The sequence below is a fragment of the Centruroides vittatus genome, unplaced genomic scaffold (assembly GCF_030686945.1).
Source record: "Centruroides vittatus isolate TY-2023 unplaced genomic scaffold, ASM3068694v2 contig_926, whole genome shotgun sequence".
Lineage (NCBI taxonomy): Eukaryota > Metazoa > Arthropoda > Arachnida > Scorpiones > Buthidae > Centruroides > Centruroides vittatus.
This window is the reverse complement of record NW_027122612.1, coordinates 2,505,416-2,518,736: the sequence shown is the minus strand read 5'-3', so window position 1 is coordinate 2,518,736 and position 13,321 is coordinate 2,505,416. Positions and strand designations below refer to the sequence as shown.

General features: G+C 24.8%; 2 protein-coding genes across 6 annotated transcripts in view; one reads left to right on the top strand and one right to left on the bottom strand.

The window, feature by feature from the left end:
* Positions 1 to 287: 287 nt before the first annotated feature.
* LOC136984645 (uncharacterized) lies at positions 288 to 5,757 on the top strand. Of its 2 annotated transcripts, none has more exons than XM_067281712.1 (16): positions 288 to 356; positions 520 to 584; positions 649 to 711; positions 979 to 1,014; positions 1,165 to 1,233; positions 1,508 to 1,558; positions 1,660 to 1,707; positions 1,870 to 1,960; positions 2,044 to 2,120; positions 2,237 to 2,299; positions 3,573 to 3,608; positions 3,687 to 3,752; positions 3,829 to 3,879; positions 4,524 to 4,571; positions 5,344 to 5,457; positions 5,614 to 5,757. In XM_067281712.1, the coding sequence occupies exons 1-16, from the start codon at positions 290 to 292 to the stop codon at positions 5,635 to 5,637; spliced, it is 969 nt and encodes a 322-aa protein (XP_067137813.1). In that variant the 5' UTR covers positions 288 to 289; the 3' UTR covers positions 5,638 to 5,757. The 2 variants fall into 2 exon arrangements, with proteins under 2 accessions (XP_067137813.1, XP_067137814.1); XM_067281713.1 differs by having other exon boundaries at positions 3,573 to 3,612; positions 3,691 to 3,752.
* A 702-nt stretch (positions 5,758 to 6,459) lies between these two features.
* LOC136984649 (uncharacterized) overlaps positions 6,460 to 13,321 on the bottom strand; it is a 44,351-nt gene continuing 37,489 nt past the window's right edge. Inside the window, exons 2-9 of one of the 4 annotated variants that reach the window (XM_067281719.1) lie at positions 12,736 to 12,765; positions 11,670 to 11,728; positions 11,432 to 11,497; positions 8,354 to 8,386; positions 7,212 to 7,280; positions 7,062 to 7,112; positions 6,650 to 6,697; positions 6,460 to 6,566 (exon numbers count right to left, since the gene is read on the bottom strand). In XM_067281719.1, coding sequence (XP_067137820.1) covers positions 6,486 to 6,566; positions 6,650 to 6,697; positions 7,062 to 7,112; positions 7,212 to 7,280; positions 8,354 to 8,386; positions 11,432 to 11,497; positions 11,670 to 11,728; positions 12,736 to 12,765 — 437 coding nt within the window. In that variant the 3' untranslated portion in view covers positions 6,460 to 6,485. Of the gene's footprint in view, positions 6,567 to 6,649; positions 6,698 to 7,061; positions 7,113 to 7,211; positions 7,281 to 8,353; positions 8,387 to 11,431; positions 11,498 to 11,669; positions 11,729 to 12,735; positions 12,835 to 13,321 lie in introns of those variants that run through there. The other 3 variants (XM_067281717.1, XM_067281720.1, XM_067281721.1) reach the window with 3 other exon arrangements.

Sequence of the window (13,321 nt, the reverse complement as noted above, 5' to 3'; positions counted from 1 at the left end):
TATTTATAGAAATAAAAGGAAAATTTAATTGGAAACTCCAGATTTCTTTGTTAATAGTTATATTTCGTATTTTTAAATTTGATCTTATGTAATTTAAAATGATCTCTACAATAACAATTTTCTTTTCCTCTACAGCACTCACGCATTGAAATTATTATTATTCTTTAACTTAAACTGAAATCTGATGGAAAAATCTCTGCACCTGCTAAAAAACACACACACACGAAAGGTATATATAAGCATTTGGTGCAGATGTAATAATTTACTTTGGAAAAATATTCCTGTAACCATGAAAACTGTAGCTTTTTTACTACTTTTACCGTCTTTTCTATCTATAAAAGAAGTTTTTGGAAATAGTAAGTTTTTATATATATATTTTGAATTGTAATTAAATACAGTACATCAGATTTCAAGAATAAAATATATTAAATTGTATTAAAGTTCTTAAAATCAATTTTTTATAAATTAATAAACGTAATAACAATTTCTTCTATAATCTTTTATTTTTTTTAAATACAGATGCAGATGAAGATTGCATGATTAAGTTCAAGACTTGCTTCTTGTCTAGAAATTGTGAATCAAGAGTAAAGTATTTGTTCTAAATATTTTTATTGTTATAGAATTATGTGATAAAATATTATTTTTCAGGTAAAATCGTTGGACTATTTTTGTTGTACGAAGGCATTCGAGAATGGAACATACGTCGAATCAGTAAGTATTCATTTATATGTATTTTTAATATATAAAATAGCAGGTAATTTTTAATTAATAAAATAATTATAGCGTAAAGAATGGCAATTATAATTAAAATTCTGTACTTATTTACATGATAAGTATTTTAAAATGATTTTTTATAGAATTATATTTTTTTAAAATGGGTCGATAAATAAATTAGGTTGGAAACCCCTACTATAAATTAATTAAATATAAATATATTTTAAGAATATTTTGAAATTATAATTGTACTGTTTAATGTAGCTTGAAGAAGAGTGCCTGGATGACAGAATGTTAATTGTGAGTATTTACTTGTATTTTTTATAATATCAAACTTAAAAATTTAAATTATATATAAAAATTGTATAATTTTATAATTTTACTTTAATATAATTTCTATTGTATTATGTAATAAACAAAGAAAAATACTAATTAATTAATTATAACAAGGATGCTTACGACTGTTTGGATATGCTTAGTAAAAACTGCAAGAAAAATATGACACAGTATTTTATTATGGTAATGTAATATTTTAAAGTATTTCTCATTAATTTTTGTTATATTTTACTATTTATAATTGCTAACTTAAAAAAATATTTAATAAAATGTATTAAGATGAATTAAAATTACATATTCTTAGAAATTAATTTTGATAATAAATGTTGGCACCTTAGCCACATACCATTAAATACTATACTTTTATTAGTTTATAATAAGTCAGAAATGATAAATCTTAAGTTTAATATTGTTTAATCAAGTAAACAAATTGAATTATACAATTACAATTATTTAGAACGAAGAAACGTTTTCAAAAATTGCAGATGAGATGAAAGAAGCTATTGGAGTAAGTTACTGATTTTATTAATGTTTTCAATTATTTTCATTCTAATTTTTATAATAAATATATTTTAAATTAATCGAATGTTTATTATTTATTTTTAAAAGACTCCAAAAAGCAGAAAAGATTGTGTTCATTATCCAGAACGAGTTGAAGTAAGATTAAATTTTCTTAATAAATCTTACTTGAAAATAAAATGCTTAGTTTAAAAGTTTGCTTTTTTAATTGTAAAAATTTAAGAAATGATTTTAAATATTTTTAATTTAAATCTCTAATTAATACAGTAGAGTGATAAGTGATTTTAATTTATTTATTAGATGGAAGAATGCTTGTTTTGTGCTGATAAAGACGATAACGACAATGTGTATGGTTTTATATGCGACATTGTCCGTTCAACTAGAAAATCATGTTAGTATTTTGTTTTTAAATTAATAATAAAACATAGACTTTCGTATGTACTTTAATGTTAATTTAAACTTCGAAATTTATAGCACCTTATTGTACGAGAGAAAAGAAATGTATGGATGTCTTTAATAACTGTATGGTATCTAAAATCACAGAAGCGCAGGTAACATATCTAAAGATTTAATATAATTCTTCTATCTGTCCTTGTTATAAAAATATAATATTTTAAATTTATAAAAAAAAATTTTGATTCATTAATTTGAAAAATAATAATTTTAGTTAAACCAAATTGATGTACAGTGTTGTAAACAAGTTCTTAACAAACCAGGAGATTATTTCGAGGTAATTCATTTTTAATTTCTTACAATTTTTAACTTAAATTATTTTAACTTTTATGTACTTTACAACATTTTCCTTTAATGTTTACACTATAATATACTCAACATATAGTGAACGTTTCACTGCAGATTATAAAAAGTGAAAGATGATTCTGACAAGTAAGAATGAAATTTAAGTTTATAATAACTACAATGATATTTTAAGCTTGCTTATCGAGAGATGATTTCAAATTTTCCCAGATCATTTTCAACTTTTCCCGACCACTGGGTAATTTTTTTAAATGGTCCTTTTGCTGGTACTAAAAGGATCTTTCCAGCTTATCTAGCATGGATTGTGAGCCTAACTGAGTGTTAAACCTGGGTCGATTGATGTCTTTACAGTCTTGCCATCCTATGTCGATTGTTAATAAAAGATAGGTTAAACTCAAATAATTAATTGCACAACTTTCTTAAATCGATAAAAAAAAGCATAAATAACGAAAAAAATGGAGATGTAATATGCTTTTACACCCAGGTTTTCAGGATAAACTTTATTTCCAGAAAACCTAAAGGTTACATTAGAAATACAGATCGTAAAGAAATTAACATTGGTTATACATTAGATCAATTTTTCAGAGAATTTTTTATATAAAAATAAAAATATTAATCAAATTAATTTGTTTAATTCTATTTCAAATTAAACAACTTCTACAGATTTTATTTTTAATTTAAAAAAATTCAGCGACGAGTTGCTTAACTCTCTCGGTAACAGTTAATGTTGTGTCTGGTGCCATCTGTTATGATATTTTACTTTAAAAAGTGTTTACATTTTTAATTATTACAAAATGGCAAAATGCTTAATTTTGAGGGTTGGTTTTATAAAAAAAAAGAAAAAAAATTGTAACGAGTAAGATCTTCATTAAGTTCGACCAGACTCGAGATATAAAAAGTGACCTCCCTCTTCTATCTCCCACCTACTGATCTAGAATCACCAAACTTTAGTAGCATCAATCTCCCTAATACATAAACATCCCTGCAAAATTTCAGAAACTTTCGACAAAAAGTACGGGAGTTATTAAGCTTCAAATTGTATAAACAAAATCTTTTGGCATTTCTCGACGTTTCAAGATCCCCTGTGTCGAAAAATGTACAAATCTTGAGGGGTCATTTTTTGACTGATTGCCATACTTTCCCTCTGTTACACGGTTACATAACAGAACAGGGAAAGTAATTTCTACTATAATATTATTACTATTTTTATTAACAATTTTAAAATATATGTATTTTATTTATTATAGAATAAAGACGATTGTATAGAAGAAAGTGTCTTACCGGTAACTAATAATTTTACTTTCTACAAGAAAATCAATAATTCGATTTAAACTCTAATTTTATATCCTTTGTATCATTAGGCACTAATGAAGTGTGTATTGGATAATAAACAATATGAATATCAAATCATAAACTATTATATCAAGGTTAATTTTTATAATGTTTTAAAAAAGAATAAGATAATAAGAAAATAATTAATTTATATTAATTTGATGTTGATAGAATGAGGAAGTTATCGATGAATTTGACAAAACTGTAAGAAATGAAACTGGTGTAAGTACATAAAGCTAATATTCTTCTTCTTATTAAGGTTTAAATTATATAATCAATTTTTTAGCAGATAATATGAACTACTTAATATATAGTTACATAATAAGTAAATTATTCTAAGTCATGCTCTGTCAAAATACATACAAAATATGTTCTTTGTAGAATTGACTCTATGATTATTTAGAATTGGTTTAAAAAATTTCTTTGAAAGTATCATAAATCAAAGTAAATTGAATCTAGAAGATGAATGTCTTCTAGATTTAATTATAAAATTAATAACTAGAGATAATCGGCGTATGTTGCTTTCTTTTAAATTAATTTGTTTTCCTTAAAGCAAATAAATAAAAATAATTGTTTCAGTTAGTATTATGAAGTTCTTAACTAGTGTGTTATTGGCTTATTTATAAATTAAATATAAACTTAAATTAAAATATAATGTAAAATAATCCTTTATATTCAATTAAAATATATAATTTGATTGGAAACGTCGGAGATGTGAAAACGTTTTAGTTTCTTCTAAATAGGCTTCAGACACGTTTTAATTGACAGATAGGCTTTCAGATACGATTATAGTTAATATTTAAATTAGATTTAACATTTTAATTTTTAACTACTAAACTTTTCAGATATGAAAAATTTTTTTCTAGATTCCTCCAGACGAAAGCAGATGCAACGATTATTATGAAAAGGAAAAGGTAATATTTTTATTGTTTAATTAATAAATCTAAACAAAAACATCTGAAATGTAAAAAATTTGCGACTTATGGCAACTTGAATGACAGTCAAACGATTTTCAAAGATAATATTTATCCGTTAAAATAATTAAATCACCTGCAGAATTAAATATCGCTATTAATGCGACTGATAAAAATTAAGGATCAAACAGATAAGTGGAATATGGCAAAGTAACACATGGTAAAGCTTCCAAAGAGGGGTGCATCTCGCGAGGACTCTATGGCAAACTGGCCCATATTTAGGTGTTAGATACGCAAAGGAAACCTGAATTTACATGGTCAACTCGTTGGTGAAGTCCGAATATTGGTAGACCCGTGTTCAAATGTAATGATAAATTATTAATGTAACTGCATCTATCTATCTATGTACATTTCATTGCTTAATAATTTCAATAGTTAATAATTTAATACATGCGTTAATCTTAGATATTTTTGATATTTGCCCATAGATACGAGTTAATTATATACGTTATTGCCTATAGCTGTGGTTTATATTATACTTTGAACACAGGATTTTATATAGGCTATATAGTAATAGGAAACACAAGCTATTGGTACGCTGCATCAATACACATAAATGTACTGTACATTTAAATAAGTATAAATGATTAATATTATTGTAAATTAAAGTTTTTAAAGTTACGTATACGTGCATATAAAATTTTTAAACATTTCATTGTGATTTCTGGGAATATTTTTATTTTTAATATATTTTATCTGTTTTCAATGGCAGAGAATAACATTAGAAAAATGCTTGTTCAACGACAATAAAGATCTATTTCCTCTTTGCGAATTACTGCAAAAATTATTATTGAATAAAGATTCTGATAATTATATTCATGATGATGTGAGTTATTTTTTCTTTTTAATGCTCATAATCTTATTTAAGAATATTTTAATTTTATATAAATAACGATAATATCAGTTAATAGAATTAAACTCTATAGCTTTTAATTTTGATATAATAATAATTATTGTTTTTTTATAATTAATGTTTTGATAGATGAATAACAATCTGAAAAAATAACTTCTTCGAAGATTCTGAAGAGAAGAATAAAAGCAAAAACAACAACAACAAAAAATAAATTAAATGTAAAATTAAATTTAAAGAATAAAAATATTTTTAAGATGTAGTTTTATAAAATAATATGAAGTTTTAATCATTGAATAAACTTTCAAAATTAAAAATGCTTATAAATGTCATATATTTATAAATAAAAAGACCATTAAAATTGTTTTTAAGCAGTTTTCTTATTCAAGTAATTTTAGATTTAATTAAAAAAATTAATACAGAATGATACCATATAATATAACAAATGGTCTTGTAATTAGGGTTTTGGGATACTCAAGGGGCCAATCGATTTATCTGTAGAATCGTTTGGTGGATCTCTAGACAAATATATTTTTAAGTTAGAACTACCTTGAGATATAAATAATAAATTACAATTACTTAAATATATAATTGAAAAAATATAAATTGGGTAATATTACAAAAACACAATAGAAAAACAGTTTAATTGTCTACTCTTCTCGTTTCTAACAATATTAAAATATTCCTCTAATCTTAGTAAATTGCTGAAAACTCCATTATTATCAATGAATTACTAAATTTCCCGTCCACAAAATTAAATATAGAACGTCAACATTTATATAAACATATAATAGAATTCAATTTTTAATTTTATATCGTTTTATTTAAATAGTAGAATTATTCATTTATTGTTTAAAATACAGACAAACAGCATAGCTTGAATACATAATATTAACTGATATTAATTTTAAAACTACAATTAGTTTAAAATAATAGTAAAGATCTGTATTGATACTGTATTTATCTGTATTTAGTTATCGCTTATCTCCGCTGATGAATTCTTCTTAATCAAGAAGTAAAATTTTCATAAAGTCACAAAATGGTGTCATTCTTTCATCATGTTCGCAAACTATCAAATTTCTTTCCTAAAAAAATATATATTTTTAATTATTTTAAAATTATGAATTCGTTTTATTTATTTAAATACATAATTTATTCATTTACTTACAAGAATTATTCCTATGAATTGTAAACACTGCATCTGGTCTCTAGCACGCTGCAAAAATTTTAAAACAACAATATAAACAATTATCGCACTATCAATAATACAATTATAAATATCTATTTTGTAATTATTTTATAGAATTATATTTTACAATAATAATTGATTACAAGTAAATCATAAGCTAAGATAAAAAGTAATAATATTAATTGAATTGAAGTGTAGAAAATGTCATGTAAAGTGTGATTAACTGGCTTCCAATAAACAACTGAATCCTAAATGCAAACTAATTTTAGTTAAAATGATTGTATTCTTTCTAAATATTATAATTTTTTTTTTATTAACATATGAAGTTAAAAACATAATAAGAATTTAAAAGAAAGAATGAATTACTTCGAAATATATAAAAAATATATACCTTTATATTTGTTACCATCATTTGTTCGAAGATATTTAGAATAGACAACAACTGGAAGTAAAAGAATATTATGAAAGAATCGTTAAAAATCTGCAAAATTCTATATTTAAATTGTTAAAATAAAAGATTTAAATCTGATAATAAACTTACTTCATTAGCGTAACTAGAAATACTTTCATAGCAGCTGCCACTTTCTTCTAGTAAGCAATTTGTTTTCAGCTATAATAACATATACACGAGTATAAGTGAACACGGATTAAGTTATATTAATGTAAAACCGTCCAACGAAACATTTTGAATTACAATTTTTAAATTAATTTTGTATAAAATGTGAGATGGCTGAAGTCTTTCCTAATGTACACATGGCGGAAAAAGTTTTAAAATGACGTCACAATGCCAGTCTGCTGCTTTTAATCATGTTTTGGTTTAAAAATCGCGTAACTTCTGTTCCAGATCGGAAGTTCGTATAAAAGTTAATCGAAACTTTCGACCCCTAAGCTTTCTTTGTCCGGCCTCTATCTAAACCCGTTCTCGAGATTAAGGAAGGACGGACAGACGGACGGCAGTGTGAATCTATAGGTCTACAATTTAGAAATTGAAGCACCAAAAAAGGTATCCGCTTAGTTTTCAACATTTAATTCGGGTCTCATTTCATAATGTATAGAGAAAGATAAGCGTAATTTGGCATATATGCATTTCTAAAGACAACATAATTTTTCGAACGGTGTAACAATTCGTACTTTCTACGTATAGATGACGTAGAGAATGTTAGCGAAACAATGGATTTAGAAACTCGGTAATTATTATATACAGTGTATTAGTTCACTCATACATTTACATGGTTTCATTAAGAATCATTCGTTGTAGATCTGGAGAAATATTTCTATATTTATCGATGTAAAAAATCGATTAGTGGCAGTGGTTTGTCTATTATGTAAAGCTGTAATAACGACACGCATTTCGCTCCTATTCCTATATTGAAATTTATAGGTATTTGTGGGTAGATATTTTCCTTGTGCCTTGCTCCATGGTAATGTCAGTAATTCTACAACAAACGATTTTTAAGAGAAACACGTAGTTTGGTAGACTGATTCATCCTGTTTAAGATAATGTTTAATAGTTTGTTATATTCATACACGAGAAATATAATAAGAATTTTATATGAAGATATATTATCATCATCCTGTTAATTACTAGAGATTTTTTGAATGAAGTAAAATATTAAATTTTTATGTCCTTAACCCAAAACAAAGAATATATCTAATTTGTAGCTTAATAATATTGATACTTACATCCCAACTAAAAAGTGTACAGTTTAACAAATCCTGTAATGAATATATTAAAGTATTACAAATAAATTAAACAAAATAAAAAGTATATGAAATAAACAATTCTCGTAATTATTACAGTATAATAATAAAAATTAGTTTCAACTTGTTTTACGATCAATCAATTCAAAATCAATCATTCGAAACTTTCTAAGTTTATATACAGAATAATTTAGAAACAGTTTTGAAAATTATTATACCTTATTAAATACTAAATACATGCCAATTTTACACAAATACCAGAATAATACATTTCATTTTTGCATCCCAATTAAATGCATGTGATCTGAATATACCAAGGTTAATTAATGTTTTTATCAACACCATTAAAATTCGTGATTTCTGAACAAATATATACCTATATAATTATTATTTCTCACGATATTATTACGAAACAGCTAACAACAATTAAATATTTTTCAATTGATTTTTTTTTAAAACAATCAATTCAAAAATTTGTTAATTGTTATTAGCTGTTTCGAAATAATATTTCACTATTAATTTTAATAGTAATAATTACTATTATTATTAATAAACAAGCTATTAATTTTACTAACAATAAAAATTGAGTGATTAATTAGATTAAAATTATTATATTCTAACATTTTTGACAGACTTATTAACATTAATTTTTTTCTTTTATTTAATTTATATTTTAATCACTTATATAAATACTAAATCTTTAAATAATCAATAAAGTTTTCTTAATAAGAGTTTACATCAAATGTATAAAGAATGAAATAAAATCCAGAGTTAAAAATGCTGCTAAAATGATTTCTGAATCTTGAAAGAAAGATAAAAACGAGAAGATTTCCAAGTTCAATTTGTGCCAAGCTTCTATATCGAGAGGTGGAAAAAATGCTAAAACTTTTATCATTAAAAACATGATAAATCATCTGAAAACTTTTTAAAATAAACTTAAAAGATGAAATTAGAAAGTTCTGAAACGAAAGAAGCTGGATGTTTATCAATAACAACGGAAACTCATATCCAAAGACAGGTTACTTTAACTCAATTAATAGAGAAGAATAAATTATGGGATATAAATGATCAACGATACAAAGAAGTTCATTACTTAATTGGAGAAATGATAAGTGTAGATATACAGTCATACACTGTTGTGTCTGATTTAGGATTTCAAAGATTACTAAACAAATCGTTCCTAATTACAATATTACCAACAAAAAATATTTTTCTGAAAATATCACCCCTGATATATTTCAAAAAGTTCAGTCAAAAATTCAGAAAGCTATTGATGATGCAAAATATATTTCTTTAACCGCTGATATTTGGACAGAAACTACAAATAATTCTCCATTTTTAAATGTAACAGCCCCACTGGTTGAAGGATGATTTTCAGCAAAAAAAAGCTGTTTTGCGAATTGTTCCCTTTGAAGGTTCCCACAACCTACACGAATCAGTGAACAGATAAACATTGTTCTTGAACAGTATAAATTGACAAGTGATAAGATATTCTTAATACTGAGAGATTCTGGAGCAAATATGGTAGCTGAAATCAGGAATTGCAACTTAAAGGCATTATTATGCTTTACGTATACACTGCAGCTGATACTAAACGAATGAAAATTTTCTCAATAAGATGTGAAAACTATAATCACAGTTAATATAAATATTGTCACACATTTTAAATCATTCTGCTGTAGCTGTAAGCAAATTGGAAGATTTGCAAGACAAGTTAGGTTTGCAGAAACACAAATTAATTCAAGATGTTTCTACTAACTGGAATTCTACATACTACATGTTGCAAAAAACTTGGAACAGCAAAATGTCCTTGTAACGTATGATATAGATAATAAAATTCCCACGTTGAGCACATATTAATGGTATCTCGTTGAAAAAATTGTTCTACTTTTAAAATCATTCGAAGAAATTACTCTGGAAGCCAGCAACCGAAAAACCACCTCATCTTCAATAATTCACACAATAGAGACTCTGAAATTATTCTTATTATCAAAAGCAAAGGGCAGTAGTTCCTTAACCATAATAAGACTCGAAAATTCAATAAAGAATAAAAGATTTTCAGCATATATATAGCTTTTCATCTTTATTAGATTCAAAATTCAAAATAAAATTCCAAAAAAAGATATGGTAGAGGAAATAAAAGGATGGACAATCGATAGCTTAGATGATGTTGATAATTCAAAATCTCAATAAGAATTAAATTCTGAAGTTTCTATTTCTGGAGATGATCAAGATAGAGGAGAATCTCTAAGTTTTTCTAATTTCTTTGATAAATTGGCTTCTGGTAAACGAAAAAATGAATAAGAGCATATTTTCAAAAAGGAAGAAAAAACGAAAGGAACAAACAAACGTTTCGATCAAGAATTAGAAAAATATTTACATTTATCTCTTAAACAAAGACACAGTGACATATTTCTATGCTGGAGAAGTTCAAAAGAACTTTTTCCTAATTCGAGCAAAATAGCTATGAAATATTTACTGGTGACCCAGCATCTTCCATTAAAAGTGAAAGAATTTTCAGCACTGGAGGTAACATTTATGAGCCAGCAAGAAATAGGTTATGTCCTGAAAATGGTGAAATTCTCATGTTTTTGCATTACAATTTAAGGGTTTTTACAGTTTGAATACTAAATTTTTATTCGTTTTATATATTTAAAGTTTAAAATTTTTTAAAAAAGAGATAGTTTTGAATAGGTTAAAATATATCTATACCTTATAATATGTATCGATAAAAGAAATAATTTAAGTTAAAATTTTTTTAATATTCAGTTTGTCATGTAAAAATAATAAATGTATAACAGAAATTTATTAATTTTTATTACTAGCCTTATACGTAACATTCTAACAAAAATATTAAAATGAAAAACTGGCCGATTATTAAAACCGATTAATCGGAGAAATGGCCGATATGGCTGATTACCAATTACTTACCGATAATCGGCGCATCCTTATCATATACTCTTTAAAAAATTGTTAAATGTATAAAAAGAATTTGAATTTTTAAATATTTTTATCGTGATTTTTTACACATCTAAAGAAAATGCTATAAAATTATCTTACCTGGTGTAATTTATCTGTATCAAAAGAATCCAATTTATTACAACAAAAATTTGCATTTTTAGTTACCTAAATAAAAAGTATTCATTCACTTTTACTCAACATCATATATAAACACGATATTATGAAATGATACACAAAATTATAACTTTATATATTAAATATTAATTAATTATATAGAGATAGAGAGAGAAATTTGCAACAGAATTCAGCACAGTTTTAAATATTAAACTTATTTTACCTTTATGATATTTACATTCTTTTTTATACAATTTTGAAAATTTAATAGGCAATCTTCAGCTGTAAAATAATTATTTTGAAACGATACTATGTCATATTATTTAGATATATTTTATAAGTATTTTACATTCAATTTTATATATTTATTAATGTATAATATAACGGTAAATCTTATTAGCCGTTTAATGGCAGCACAGTTTGTGGATGAGCAATACCTAAAGACCTCTATCTTATAAATAACGACCATAAGATATTATTAATTATTAAGAAGTTACATGAAATGGATATATATTTAAAAGATATTTGATTTTCCTTTTAAGAGTCTGTTGGCGAGTAATTTATATGCTGTTTTCTTTATCAGGCAAGCCGAATTTACCAATTATTAAAAGCTTCTTGGATTTGTTACATGTGGATTTCTACAGAACTTTCATATCACACTTTCCTCGATACAACAGACGAATCTAAATATTAAAAAAGATTTTATTGGCAAGTTATTGGATATGTTTTGAAGTGTAGAAAATAAATAATTTTGTTGCGGTTTAAAGAATATCTGACTCAAATTTCTGTTTTCCACTGTTACGTATTCATACAGCAACTTTATGTACGACTATAGGTCAAAAAATTATCTCCAGGGTTTTTCGATTCAACGGTTCTTGAAATGTCAAAAATGCAAAAAAGTTGGGGAAATTTTTCTGTATGTATGGATGTTAGTGCGTATGGGGGGCATAATTTTTTATCCACCCAATTTGATGCTTGATAATTCCTGTGCATTTTGTCAGAAATTTCTGAAATTCCTACGAAGATTTGTATATTAGAGGGAAAATGTTGCTAGATATTTTCAATCTGAAGACTTATAGGTAATAACACCAAATATTAAGGATGAAAACAAATAAAGAATGCCAGAAAAGTCTCGAAACAATGTTACGTAATTCGTATATTATGTGTAAAATGTACTGTACATTTAATAAAAAATTATAATATATAGCATTTTTTAAAATAGTGTTAAATTATTTTAATACTTATATTACGGTTCATTTTAAAACTATTATATGATATAGAGTACTTACAATTGTATACGATATTGCAACTAATATAAAGGATAACAATACGAAGAAAGTATTTCATGATTGTTTTCGGTTGTGGATAATTTTATATTTAAGAATATACTCAACTGGAATTAAATATGTAAAATTTATTTATATGTATTGAATATTTTTCAATATTCCATTTCATTATTGATGAAGATACGGCATATCTTTCGTGATAATTTGAAGAGAAAGGTAACCAACTCAAACAATAGATTTAACAAGTTTTCTTTGAAATATGAATATAAAATTACATACGAAGAAATTCCGAAATAATCTATTTTATATAACTCGAAATACTATAGAATTTAATAACACTTGAAATTATTATAGAAAAATTCATACAGAAAAATTATTAACTACTCTTAATTATTGTGATATGAATTAGGGTAATATGAATTAGGATTTGGTATAAAATAATGCAAATAGACTTATTTTTTAATTTTTAATTTAAAATATATTTTATAATTTGCAGCAATTATTAATCTTTGCTGAAAATTATATCAAAAAGAGTTTTTCGTCACAAAGCCACAGGCGCATAAAATTTTACCAAACTTTGACGTGGGAG